General features: G+C 37.2%; 1 protein-coding gene across 2 annotated transcripts in view; it reads right to left on the reverse strand.

The window, feature by feature from the left end:
* The window catches only part of LOC121413465 (DNA topoisomerase 2-alpha-like), a 36,593-nt gene that overhangs the window by 15,646 nt on the left and 5,987 nt on the right, over positions 1-14,960 (reverse strand). For both annotated transcript variants that reach the window (XM_041606284.1, XM_041606283.1), the window contains exons 4-20: positions 14,071-14,134; positions 12,302-12,447; positions 11,783-11,880; positions 11,132-11,344; positions 9,743-9,916; positions 9,131-9,232; positions 8,202-8,339; positions 7,791-7,847; positions 6,796-7,035; positions 6,205-6,441; positions 5,507-5,612; positions 4,831-4,940; positions 4,186-4,278; positions 3,620-3,734; positions 2,845-2,966; positions 2,138-2,286; positions 300-531 (exon numbers count right to left, since the gene is read on the reverse strand). In XM_041606284.1, the coding sequence (XP_041462218.1) occupies positions 300-531; positions 2,138-2,286; positions 2,845-2,966; positions 3,620-3,734; positions 4,186-4,278; positions 4,831-4,940; positions 5,507-5,612; positions 6,205-6,441; positions 6,796-7,035; positions 7,791-7,847; positions 8,202-8,339; positions 9,131-9,232; positions 9,743-9,916; positions 11,132-11,344; positions 11,783-11,880; positions 12,302-12,447; positions 14,071-14,134 (2,396 nt within the window). The remainder of the gene's footprint in view (positions 1-299; positions 532-2,137; positions 2,287-2,844; positions 2,967-3,619; positions 3,735-4,185; positions 4,279-4,830; positions 4,941-5,506; positions 5,613-6,204; positions 6,442-6,795; positions 7,036-7,790; positions 7,848-8,201; positions 8,340-9,130; positions 9,233-9,742; positions 9,917-11,131; positions 11,345-11,782; positions 11,881-12,301; positions 12,448-14,070; positions 14,135-14,960) is intronic.

Below are 14,960 nucleotides of genomic sequence, written 5' to 3' on the forward strand. Positions count from 1 at the left end.
TTGATTTTCCTGGTCTCACTTCGCAATTCGCTCCACATTTTTGAAAGACTGCTATGCATGAAGTCTTTTTTAGCATATTTTACATAGGAGTGTACATTACTTAGTTGAGCACTTTTTCTCTTATGACTGAAAATTCTATTCAAATTTGTAAAGCAAGATTCTTCCCTGATGTTCCTGTAATACATCTTTTTAATGGAGAAAAATATCACAAAACACAAAAGTGTGGTCATTACAGACAGGTGGTCTAACTAAATAAAAGGGTGCTAAAGCAGGTATGACTGCATAACAAAGGGTTGTACCATAGGAACAGGTTCCTCTCCTGCGACCAGTCTGCGGACGTTAGCCGTCACCTCCCGGACATCGTAGTTACTGATCTTGGTGCTCCAACCGGTACCGATACCCTCACTACCGTTGACTAGAACCATTGGAATGATGGGTACGTAGGTCTCAGGCTCGATACGCTGGTTGTCGTCATACTCGTAGGTGAGGAGGTTGTCATCGTGAGCGGGGAAGAGGAGACGGGTCAGGGGGCTATGGTAGAGGGGGTGACAACAGGAAATGTTTATCATAGAAGAAGGACACAGCAATACAGTCTGACCTCTCTTATCCGGACACATTGGACCAACACCAATCCGGATAAGGGATTTATCCGGATCTGGGAGTTCCAATATCAAATACACGCAGCTGCCTCCCAAAAGGTAGCTACACATAATATATTGTTGTGGGCTTACACAGACAGTATTCACTGAAGTGTTGATATTATAGGCGTTTTTTTTACGGAACTGAAAAGGATTGGTGGCAAAAGCTCTTGGATAATTTACCTGTACAAATGATTGAGGAATACATCAAGCATACTTTGATTGAAAGAGAATGATTCGATGACACTTAATTTGAAATTGGATCATCGTTGCGGGCATCGCAGCTTCGCAAAGTCAGCCATCGTTATCCTGACTGTAGGCTCAAACATGATAGATGGCCCTGTTTTGGTGATTTGAGTAAGATATGTTTATCAGAAATAATAATAATAATAATACTCAATATTTATAACGCGCTTTTCCCAAATGGCCCAAAGCGCTCACAATTTCAATTAACATATAAAAGATACAAACAAAAATCAGAATGACATATTAAATGAAGGCAATTGCCTAGAACAAGAGTTTTAAGTGACTTCTTAAAAGACTTGATTGTTGGGGATTGTCTTATTGCAAGAGGGAGCTTGTTCCATTCCATAGAGGATGCAACAGTGAATGTTTTCTTTTTGTTGGATATGTTAATTTAAGTGGGTCTTCAGAGGATCTAGTTCTTCTACCTGGGACATAAATTTCTAAACAATCAGACAAGTATTTTGGAGCTTGGTTATAGAGTGATTTGTATACAAGGAGTAGTAACTTAAAAACAATACGTTGTCTAATCGGGAGCTACCTACAAATGTGGTTGTAGGTAGACTGAATTGGAAAATGTATGTCATCAAAGTGAGTTTGCTTAGGAATTACGATTTTAGATTGAAATTTCATTCTCATATCCCCACATGCTAGACTGGAAAAGAAAATATCGGCAAGTATTTATCGGACTGTACATGACACGTAATTGCAGATATCTCCATCCAAGTTCCATAATATATGGGTACTGTTCACCTAAGAAAAAAAAAACATTTTTAGGCTTTTTTTTTAAAGATACCCTTTCTCTGATGACTGTTGTATGTGGCTCGACTTTGGTATCTGCTATAATGGATCATGGTTCACAATTTTCAAGCTGAGATTGACCAAGCCTCCAAAGAGTTTGGGTATGGTATGATGCCAATCAAAGCACAATATACAGACTATGTCCTTCTCATTTACTAAAGATTTCAAAATGGTAGGAATGTTGATTTTAGATCCATACCCTTATTTTGATTTCAGATCCTATCCATATTGCTCAATATCATTCAATGCAATCTCCATCTAGTTTTCATGAAAAGACCGAAACAGGAAATACAATATTCAAAATAAAGATTAGACACATATTGGAACAGTTTCAGTCTTGAGCGACTCGATGTACATGTGTGTCTCGACAATATTCTTTGCAAGAAATATGACATTGCTAGTTTATGAATAGGTGTGGACACGGAAGGTCAAGTGCGGTGGAAGTGAATGGTTACCTGAGCTGAGTGAAGATGTAACGGGGGCTAGCAGCGTCCTTTCCTCCATGAAGACGGGTACCAAACTGACCAATGGGCTGCAGGAGATTCACGTTGTTGCTACCAACAAAGTTCTGTGCCAAGTTGATGATGGTGCTCATCAAGGATGTCTGAAAAAGAAAAAAAAATCATTTGTTAATCAGTACCATGACAAGTCATAAACTATTTTCCTGGGAAAAAAAGGATGAAGGAAATAATATAATTTTTGTGATGATGGAAAGTGATTCATCTAAATAATGAAAGAACTGCTAGAGATGTATACATCTTTGCAATTAAACACAATTCAAAATGGTGAAAAGTGGCTGTAAGTGACAAACGGATTTGCATTTGATATCAAACTTTCATGCCATCCCTTCATCATTCAAATCTACAACAAATACCTCTCTAAAAATTGAAAATTTGAACTAAAATAATAGGAAACATTGGGTAGACAGTAAGAAGCAATTTTTGCAAGAGGCTTCTCTTGTGAGTGATGACCAAAGATAAGGGTAAGCTTGTACTAAAGGTTAATTGTGGAACAGTACCATTGCCAAAATCGGCTGAAATAGCAACTGAGACTGCATTATTTGTGTATAATGTCTGCTTCACTGAACTATTTAATGGATGAGGGTCGGTTCACAAACTGCTGAATAAGTCATGACTACATGTGACTTTATATGATAACTCACTTCACCGTGATGGTAAGCAGAAAGCTCAGCCACAGCACCAGCCATCTGGGCAACCTTGATCTCTTTCTTCTCGTACTTCTTGAAGCAAGTAAAAACAACCTTACGCTGTCCAGGCTTCAGACCTAGCAGGATGAAACCATGAAAACGAGATATCCATAAATAAGAACATTGAATAACCCCCCCCCCACAACCACTAGAAGAGCTTAACATTGTGCGTTTACAGCCACAGTTCAAATACCTAATAACCCCTTCTCCTAAAGACAAACAAGCTAACATACAAACGAACCCTACAATGAGTTTAACCGACATGATAAAAATCATAATATTGAAAGCTCGAAACCTGGTGAGCTTCATCCCTAAACTAACTCCATATTAATTTTGTCATTGTATTGATAAAATGTTGGATCAACACTGAAAAGCCAGCATTGAACTTGAAATCATCCATTGTCTAGATCAGGGCTCCCATAGAAATTTGAAAACAGAATTCGATGACTTTTCCATGACTAAATTGCTACTTTCCATGAATTTGAGATGTCCCAAAACTGGGGAAAATGGAAATAATGAACACTAATTATAATAGCAGAGTATGATCACAGAGTATGAGAGAAACAACAAACTGTAAAGCTACCATAGCCAAGAGGTGAATGCAATTCCATGACTTTTCACAAATTTTCAAAATTCCCTGACTTTCCATGACCACATATTTTTCCAGGATTTTCCATGACTGTGGGAATCCTGTAGATTCAGTGATTGTCTGTGAGGTAGTACTACTTACCATCGAGCATGGATGGGATAGATCTCTCATTGTCCATGTTAGAGAAGAGAACAAGTTCCTTGTTGATGAAATCTTCGTATGTGATGCGCCGGGTATCCTTGTTGTAAAGGTACATCTGATAGTTTGAAAAGACAAAAAGAAAAGGGTAAAATGAGCTCAAAACTATCAGAATAGATCTATCTTCAATTGAAGACATCTGTTGTACACAAATACATGTATTTCATTTCAAGTGAACATTTTAGGCATTTCTATTCTTTCTAGGCCCGAGTTGCCTGCTCTATAAGAAGCTGTCTATATCTCTTCAATTTCTTGCCAAAGTTCATCAGTAATGTCCCCTGTGGAAAATCCTAGGTACGCCACTGCAGACGGCACTGGTCACCATTATTCACTTCCTTATAAATTTGAAGAAAAAAAATACAAACCTTCCATCAAATTACTTGAATAATGTATCAGCAAGTATATTTTCACCAACTGGAAGAAAGAAATTATTTCAAAGTGAAACTGAAATAAAAGAGAGCTAGGGTGATATTTTTTGCAAAAGATAACATTTTCAGGTGGATTGTTACCTCTCCAAGACCAGCCTCTTTCCTCTCTTTCCTTTCCTTCAGGAATTCAGTCAGCCAGGTCTTACGATCCTCACACCTTTTCTTGCTGAAAGCCTACAAAAATTGGAAAATAACATATCTATAATAGTATCTCACCACTTGGTGACAAATATTACATTAGACAAGATTTTAATCAACAAGTCAACATACATTTTACAAAAATGTAATTTATCAATCATTCATTTCTAAGCCTGTGATCTGTAATACACAGAGCCCCGATAAAGGTATTGATCAAATGCAAATTCTGCCGTTTTCTCCCAATAATGCATGATTTCCAAATCTAAAATTATCAAGATGATATACGAGTGAACTTTCGCGGTACTTTTCACAAGCCAGGTCTTGCGATAACTTTAAGGCATATTCAAATATATAGACATGAAACCATCAGATGAATAATGAATGAAACTTTCTCATCTAGTACTAAAAAAAGAAAATGGGCCTCATAACACAAACATTAACAATTGATTGTAAAGTCAGTTAATTACACGATGGTCATTGCAATTGATACATGTCTTACAATCAATTGCTGAACTAAACTTTAAGAGACAAGAACATGAACTGAGATAAACAGTTTGGGATTTGAATTTTAGAAATAACATTTTTTACCAAGACGATAGCTTCATCATCCTCAGGGCCCTTGTACTTGAATGGGATGCGATGACGGACCATGTCACTAAAGTATTCCTTGGCTTCTTTCATGGTACTCGTACCCAAACCTACAAGGTCATAGTTCAAAGGTCAAAATGATTAACTCTTAATACAATAAATGTTCACTCTATTGTAACTGTAAAATGCATCATGATATTGTTTTCTTGCAGTTAGTATGGAATGTGTTTTGACCACATAGCAAAACGTCAAGTCAATGTAACTCATGTTTGTACTATTTATACAAAGTCAAAGGTCACAAGATTGAGAGTAATACCTTGGTCACATTTGTTCTACGGCGGCCGTACGGCGAGTCGAAAACAGCCGTTTTATTCATTTTAATTCAAACCACCTATATGTAGTTGGACCAAAAATGTTAAAACGGCCGTTTTCGACTCGCCGTACGGCCGGCGTAGAGCAAATGTGACCAAGGTATTAGGGTGACAGAGATATGAGACACAACCAAATAAAAATGATGTATCTAAATATTTCTTTGTAAGGTTGAAATCTTTTAACCCATTGGAGACTGGATGATTTGCTATAACACGTTTTCCATAGACTCCAGCTAACAAACGTGGGCTCGGTCCCTAATGGTTTAATAACAATAAAAAGAAAAAAAGAAATGTAAAAAAAATACCTTTGTAGTACTTGACCTTCCATGATTTAGATCCTTGAGTTTCTTCCTTCCACTCCTCAAACTCGGGTAGAGAGTAGAAAGGGTGGGTTTCTTTCCCCTTGCTAACCTATATAACAAATGCATATATTATCATTAGATATACAAGCCTTAGTGCTGCATATATATCACATGTATTCCAAAGTATGCCCCTGTCTATCAGTTCTGATTGATGATTTTCAAGTAAAATTCACCCATTATAAATTTTGAATTACATTCATGTGAATGCATAGTTCGATAACAAATTATATTCAGCCTGACTGGAAAGGAAATTTGCAACATAACGATTGTTACAAGTTTTAGTTGAGGAGTGGCATACAACTTTCATTACATGTAAAGTACAAGGGGGTGTTTCACAAAGATTTAAGTATGACTTAGAGTCGCACTTAAAAGCCGAGTTGCGTATGGTATAAAAGGCTTGACCGCATTAGTCAGATCGTGCCATGAGGACGTGCACTACTGCATATCTATAAATAAGATCATGCGTTGCATTTAATGTACGCGTCAGTATTTAAGTGCGACTTAAGTTATACTTAAATCTTTGTGAAACAACCCCCAGGTCAATACTCAACAGAGGGTATTTTTACTAGATTCTATCCATTTCTAATTCAATTTATACTGATCGGACTTTCTTACTCCCCAGCAGATTATTGACGCCTTACCTTGACAATAGGTGTGATGAACTCTTCCAGGAAGTTGTGATGGAGGAGTTTGGGCCAGTTATGCTGGATGAAGTTGATAAGGAGACCCTTGATGTGGGAACCGTCCTGATCCTGATCAGTCATGATCATCAGCTTGCCGTATCGGAGTGTCTTCAAGGATTCTGGTGTCTCGTACTTGTTCTTGTACTGGAGACCCAGGATCTTGATGATGTTGTTGATCTCAGCATTCTCCATGATCTGTACAGAACAAGCAATATTAGAATGATTTTAGTCATACCTTTTCTTACAAGTTCCATTTGTGACTGTTCATTTCAGCAAGGCTTAACCACTAATGAATAAAAAGCAGTATATTTTGTGGACACAAAACATAATTTTTTGTTGGTAACACATTACAATTTGCTTTGCATTATTGATATGATAGTTTAAAAAAAAAAGAAGTTATATATGGCAGTGGGGGGGGGGGTTGCGAAGGACTATACAGTAAAAAGTATGTTTCCACCGCTAAAAACTTTTGAGAGTAAACTCATTCCCTGCTAACAAATTGAGAAATTCAATCAAGGCCAGAGGTTCAGAAAAATGATAATCACTCACCTGCTTGTGAGAGGCTTCCCTCACATTGAGCAGCTTACCCCTGAGAGGGAACACACCGTAGTGATCTCTACCAACCACACCAAGACCACTAACAGCCAGAGTCTTGGCTGAATCTCCCTCGGTGAGGATCAAGGTACACTTAGAAGAGTTCTTTCCTCCTGCATCATTGGCATCATCCAGCTTTGGGATGCCCTTCAACTTGGAGTGCTTGGAAGAGTGGCACTTCTTGTCCAACTGACTCTGTGTTAGGGAATTAATCATAAAAGCCATTTGTGGTAACGAGTTATAAATAATTGCAAACATTATCTGCTAAAACGACTACCCAAGTGTTTGTATAAGGAATAAATCAGAAGTACAGGTACCTCTGTCTCAGTCATATTTCTTGGCACCACAGAAATCTGTTGGACTAAGCAAAATTTGAAGGATCTTACTGATACATGTTTTTCACCTTTTGGTGGAAAATTGATGGAAAATAAGAGAAATAATCATGGCAATTTAAGCCAGGTGAAAGGTCTGTTTTAATGAATTTTCTTCATTATAATCTGGAGCCCATAACACAAAGCTTTGCATCCATCATGGAGAAATATCTTTACGATTGATTGCATTGGCTACAACATACCATCAATCGTTTAAAAAAATCAAGCGTACAATCAATCGCAAACCATTGTATTACAGGACCCTGGTTGTTGCCAGCTATGTTGTAAAACTTGCCATGAATTGAATACCTCAGGATATGCTGCTATAACTTTTAGAGTTATAGCAGTAAATTGAATTTAAGTAATATCAAAATTCAAATTCTGTTGAGAATTAATCCTCTATCCCAATCTATGAAACTTTTAAAAAACTTTCTGTAACTGTATTAGAAATCAATTTCTTATTTCATTTCCTCTATCTTGTTTCAATTTGTCGTAATTTTTTGTCTATAATTCAAATTGCTTGTGATCGTTAAAATGTTTATATAAGCAGATTATTATTTTTTTGTTGATTTCACCCACCTGAGCCTTGAACTTCATCCATGACATGATACTCTCTACCACACCACAAGTCAGAGCCTGCAAGAGAATGGATACAAAGGTAATTTACGGGAGAGAAATCTGAAACATGAATGCTAAACATTTAGTCTCATTGAGAGTTGTCAATAATTCAACTTTATTCATGCTCTTTCAATTAAAAAATCAATACATGTCTAATATTATGATTCCTAATATTGCTAAAAATATTGCAAATACTAATAACAGAATTCATTATGATGAAATCGCTTTGTTATTAATCAAAATCACATTAATGATCTAATGCAACTTTTTGGGGAGTAGGGAGTGGGGTTACGAGCTTTCAAGTTATCAAACTATTTATCATTATTATTAACCAACCTTCCTTTATTTTTTATTCTAACATAGCACACTTACCCCTTTGATAAACTTTTCACTCAGTTTACATTCTGAGCCAAACTTCTTGGCTTGTAAGGTCATGTTCTCCTTGGTCTGCGAGTCAAAGGTGGGGTTTTCAATCAGGCAGTTCACAAATACCCAAAGGTGGTTCTTGATCTGTAGGAAGAATACATAAATGTATGGTGGTTGGAACAATAAAGTTCTGTTTCACTAAAAATTTCATCAGCAGTGAGGGTTTGAATTAATTTGAGGCCATTGCAATCTTGGCCTCAATCTCACTCTCATTTGCCTTGGCAGTATTGTTGAGACTGTTATGTTTCCATTTGGCTGTAATATAGAAAGGCCACATAGGAAAAGCTGCCTTGCCAAAAATAATGAAATGTTAGGCCTAAGCCAAACATTTTTTTTTAAATCAAACCCTGCCTGGGGTGATACCAACATAATATTCACTTCTTGCTAGTATTTTAGCAATCTTTAACACATCCGCAAGCTGCTTTAAAGGCAGACAGAATTTCAGAGAAAAGCAATGATCTTCCATATTGGTCAACTTTCTGACTCAAATATTTTGTCAATCTAACTTTCATGTTCATGATGGAATGGAATGTTCCTCAGGAAGAGGGAAAGTACACACATTGTATACTGGCAAGCCAATATCAGATGAATGAGGTAATCATATATATCTGTAAAGTGCTTACAGATGTCATTCTGGGGAGCGTTTCATCAAAATTTTTGTCCGACAATTTGTCAGGTCTGACATCTTTCCTTGAATCTGATTGGCTGAGAAGCACCACTACTATGGTAACTGTCGGATAAAATGGGACTTGACGTTTAAAACGTCCGACAAGTCCTTTCATGAAACGCTCCCCTGATGTATTAAGCGTTATAAGAAGCAGAATTTTACTATTATTTTTCTTTTTTAAAAAACAATAATATAAGAGATTTATTACCTGGAATGGTTTGATATTGACTCCTCCCTTGTTCTTCCTCTTGACTGTTTCAATCAGTTTAGTAATCACCTGATCAGCAACATAGTCCACATGACGACCACCCTACACAAGAAATTACATGATTCATTTCTGTGATGTAATCAATTCCATGAACCGACATAGCGCTAATTTTCAAAGACTGGCTTAAAAATATGCAAAGATTGCTGTTGAGTATATTTTAGTATCTACACCAACAGTGCATTTTTTAACAACACAAAATAAATGTGCTGGAATGAACCACATCATAGTGGTGACAGGTGTCCGTGGTTTGTAATATAAGTGTGAAGCTGGCAGTTAGTGGAAAAATAGGTGGGGCTATGGGTGATACATTCCCGGGATTCAAATAGCCACTCTACATGGAATGAAAATATCTCAGCAAATACCATATTTCTGCTTATGTCACAGTGCGTCAAAGTCTTTGAACAAAATAGAAGGAATTCTATAACAATCCTTTGATTGCACACTGCTTGGAGATGTTTTAAGATGTTGTTTTGTGTTTTTTTAATCATCAAAGCATCTGCGTTAATTTGTAATTCATTATTTGAAATAAAGTGATTTCCTAAGTCTGCATACCTTGGTAGTAGCAATGCTATTGACGAAGCTGACCTGCTGGAATCCTTTCTCACTCATACACAGACACACCTCCCATCGTGAGTTCACCTCCTCGTGAATAACTTTCAACGGTTCGCTATCTTCCTTCTGAAAGCTCTTCAGAAACCTATCCACATATGACTTGAAGCCATTCACCTGTAGTATGAATGGATATAGATAAAAAGATGTTATTCAGATACAAGATGATTTTATTTGTCTAATATTATGTGAGTATTTCATAGGAGACTTGCTTAATATTGCTTTTAGTGCACATACATGTGGAGTATGAATGGCAATTGCAAAAAGTAATCATCCCCTTTTCTATTCTTACACCACTTCATGAACTGCTCTAGCCATGATAATTTGATAGCATAAAACAGACAAATCACTTCAGGGAGGACCCATTAGAGAGATTGGATAAACATACTTTATAACATTGTCTTGGACATGGATCAATAGAAAAGTAGGATTAGGATAATTTCCTTTCATTTAGGATGAGATATGAACTGATTTCAGAGGGGAACCCAGGAAGGTGAATGTGAATAGATCGGGGGCTGTTACATTAAACTGTTCGTAAGTTAACAGTGATTTTAAGAATGACTGTTGAACCTTTATTATGCGCTTCACCATCGCCAATGAACACTTTGGTGGATAACATTAACCGCAATAAAGGATCTCCAGTTGTGCTTAACTTACGAACAGTTTTATGAAAGACCCACCAAGACACAACAGACAAATCATGATATGGATGAAAGATATCTTAAAACATTTCTACAGAGAGCAATTCCTCATCACAATTCTCCATTTCACCTTTTTCTCTCTGTATCTGGACACATATTAAAAGTTAGGAGGGGTAAATATATGGATTTGATCATGGTCACTCCAGCAAAGTCATCTCCAACACCAGTAATTTCCACTTAATCAATTTCTGGGGGCAAAAGGCAGTGATGATATTGCATAACTCAACAGGTGGTATCTATCTTAATCATTATTCATTTGGCTTCCTCTCTGACTGGGAGACAAAGTGACCTGAAATCAATATAACCTGCAGGTCTTTCCTCCTAACAAAGCTGGTTGGGGGTATGCAGGTGGACCACTATATACCCCCTCCCCCTACAATACAAAGAGTGCAGTGTGTTCTTAACATGCAAAGGTGGTGACCCTCCTCTATTTAACATCCTATCCAAGGGACATTAAATTGATTATAAAGGCCTAAAATCTACAGACAGATGGACAACTACACCAGGTTTCCCCCTACACTTATGCAAAGAGAGCAATATCTTCTTTAACATGAAAAGGGGATGACTTTCCCTTCATATTAACATCCTATCCGAGGGACATTAAATGGATAATAAGACTCCCAAAACTTACAGGCAACTTCTTGCCATTGAGGAAGACCTTGACGCCCTTGAGACAACCTGCAATATCATAGGCACGGCGGGTTAGAAGGGCGATGGTGTCACGATCCAGACAGCTCATCTTGAATTTCTCAAGGTCGGGACTGAAGGAGATCTCGGTGTAGTCAGAGCCATCAAACGAAGAAAGCTTGTTTGTACCCTTTTTGTTCATGTTGTCTGACCAACTCTGTCGAAGAGTGATAGAATTGGACGAAAAATAGAGAGAATATGAGGTCAGACATTTACTTTGCATTTTCATTGCATGATGATCAGGGTAATACATGGTGTACACAACAGACTATTCCAGAATGGTCCCTTTTCAGACTCATAAATTACATTCTGAATGGCATAAACCTGCAATGAGTTTGTCTGTGATTGTTGCTAAACATATAAATAAACCACTAATAGGGCAGATAGTGTGAGCAAGGTGGGAGGGGTTCAGGGTAGTATATTTTCTTATTGTTCATTATTGACAGGTCCCTTGTTGTAAGGTACCTTCACAATAGTCTGAGCCACGTTTAGCTGTGGCTTTTACCAATGATCATGTTATATTTGCCCCCCCCCCCCCGGCCTGGATAGGGTAACCAACTTGATGTCAGGGTGAATTTTCCCTTTAAAAACTAACCTGCTTGAATTTCTTGCCGTCTTCCTTGCTAGCAGTGGAAACAGTGAACTTCTTGCTGAAGATGTTACATAGTTTTGCACCATAACCATTACGGCCACCTGTATACCAACAAAACCAAAGCAGTAGACATAAAGCAAAACCTTCTATCATGCACATTGTACATCATGTAAATTGATTTCATTCCAAGGGTAATTCAAATCTGCAATGAAAACTTGTATTACAAAAGATAATAACAGCGTTCTTAGGCCCAAAATATAATTTTCAATCAGATACATCAGATTTTTAGATCATTGCTCTGTTTAATATATTTCAAAACATGAAAATTTGATGGTAAAACTCTGATATCATTGCCAGGAATGTAACCTAACTGAAAAGTATTGTTCAACCTCACTGTGACCGAACTCAGAAATGATAACTTGCTCTCTTATACATGTATGTACGTGTAAACCTGTACCACAAAAAAAAAATGATGGTGATCGTTGAGGAAGCACAACAGAGATAGATAACACCTATACTAACCTGTGACTTTCTTTTGAGTGTCGTCATAGTTACTGGATGTCAACAGATGGCCGAAAATCATCTCTGGTATGTACATTTTCTCTCCTTTGTGTTCAACCACAGGGATTCCTTTCCCATTGTTCCACACAACGATGGTGTTATTCTCACTGTACAAGAAAGTTTAGAAAGCGTTCAGAAAAGATGAAAGCATGGTGTGTAAATTGGTCTACAATCAGATAGTGTAATTCTCAAGTCCCTAAAGGCGACCGCACACCTTACGATTGGTCTGCGACCCGATTTCAAGAAAAAAATGTAGTAGAAGTTGATGCTAATAATGAGACTTGGAATATCTTACTGTGTAATGTTCGAAATCATCGTACGAATACCTATGCTCAAATCTGTGACTGTGCTATCATCCTTCTTAGAATAAAAGCGAATTTAATATCTAGTTGTAATGACACCATGGCAGTCGTACGATTGGCTGCGATTTGAAACTAATTTGGCTTTTACTCCAAAATAAAGGCTTGCAATCTTTCAAAATGGTTATATCAGTATTCTTCCAATTAATTTCAACCTCAAATAAAACGATATGTTCCATTCACATTTTCAGAAAATAAGCAAAATGCGATTCGTTCAAAAATCGGATCCTGAACAGTCGTAAGGTGTGCGTGTCCTTAACACCATCATGGCTAAACCCACTTGGTCTACTAGCATATGGTCTAATTCTTAGTCATCCTTACCATCATGGTAACTGCCACTTTATCAGATCTTCTATAAAATGTACACCTTTATGGCCAAATCTGCTTGATCTACTACCAATTCGTTTGGTCTAATCAACATTTGTTCCAACCATCACTTGGATTAAACCTCACTTGGTCTAACTGCCATTAATCCAAATGCACAGCTGGTAAAATTTCGATTTTGTCTACCGGTACTTATATTTTACATTTTGTCAAATTGGTCACACACAGTTCATTTAACCATTTAGACTAATTGGTGTTGGATGAAGAGGATATTAGACAAAATGGTCGAAATGATAATTAGTCCAAAAGGAGATTAGACTGAGTGGATGTAGACGAACTAGAATTTAACCATGTAGGATGATACAGAACAAAAACTGGCGTCAACCAAGTGGCAATTAATTGATTGCACCGACTTTCAGCATCAGTCTGGACTCTTCAAATTCTCAATAGTTTTGAAAAACTTTAAGTACTAACCTGCCTCATACATCAGTACAATCATACTTTATTCTGTGTGTGTAATGGAATGCATTCATAATACCATCAGCCAATGAAAACTGTTTTGTCTTCCTGAGTTTGAGAAGTCTTCACAATTGGTCGACGTTTTCTCAGCCTATACTCCTACAGTGCTTCAATGAATCTTACATCATATGCTCTTTGGCTCTTATGAGAGTAAAAACCCTATTTATAAATTATAATATAAAGCTCATCAAGGGGAATAGTGCATATTTCTATTTACGCAAGTGACCTTTGATCACAAGTTATACTTGCTCCATTCTCCAGTATTGAAAAAAAATATTCAAAGGATATTAAAACAAAACAAAAAAATCTGTGTAAGCTGTTGGTTTTTCTCAAGAGAAAAGAGATTTGCACATTATGATTTTCCTTAATTAATAATCCTTGGGGCCTGTTATCTTGTAGCTATACAAGAGAGGGTATAAACTAGCCTACTGTTCAAATTGCAATTGATTGCATAACCAGGTTATTAACCATGATGTATTACAGGGCCCTAAATTTGAATAGCAGTTGCAGGCATTGGGTGATACTCACGCATCAATGGTAATCTTGATGCAGTCCATTTTAGGATCTCTCTGCTTATTGTCAGCCGCATTCACTGAAAATAAAGATAGAAGAGATTGTTAGTCAAACTTAAAATAATAATAATAGGTATTATATAGCACCATTTATCTAGAAATACTCTATTCCGAAGAGCGTTTTTATCATTATTACCCCGGCCTTAGCTCGAGCTGCCTTTCAGCGCTCATGCATTCAAGGAATTAATCCTGCCAGGTTACCCATTCACCTCACCTGGGTCGAGTGCAACACAATGTGGATAAATTTCTTGCTGAAGGAAATCATGCCACGGCTGGGATTCGAACCCACAACCCTCTGTTTCAAAGTCAGAAGGCTTATCTGGGCCACAATGCTCCACAATGAAAATACTTGGTGTGAAAATGAAAATTGTTGGTGTGATTTGCTATGTCACAAATTGAAATGTACAAAATTTTGACTACCATCATGTAAGTTAATGACCTTTGCAGAGGAGACAAGAGAATAAAAAGAGAAGAGACAAAATTTATGATAATTTTTGGGACAAAATTTATGACAATTTATGTGACAAAGATTTGGTCATATCTCTGAGAAAAGATAAAATATGGAGAAAAGATAGTGTTCAGAATACCACACCAGGGGCCCGTTGCAGAAAGAGTTGCGTTTAAACGCAAGTTCAAAAACGCGTGCTGTTGATTGGTTGAAAATCAAGTTGCGCATGATTTTTGGAGTTGCGATTGATTGCAACTCTTTCTGCAACGGGCCCTAGGTCTACTCCTTATCAAATTTCCATTTCCATAAAACATTGACTTTGAACGACTGTGCATGCAATTATCAAAGACAGGAAAGTTGGTGGGGGATTGCACTCATATGGTGAATTCTTGGAATCT

Source organism: Lytechinus variegatus, chromosome 4, assembly GCF_018143015.1.
Source record: "Lytechinus variegatus isolate NC3 chromosome 4, Lvar_3.0, whole genome shotgun sequence".
NCBI lineage: Eukaryota > Metazoa > Echinodermata > Echinoidea > Temnopleuroida > Toxopneustidae > Lytechinus > Lytechinus variegatus.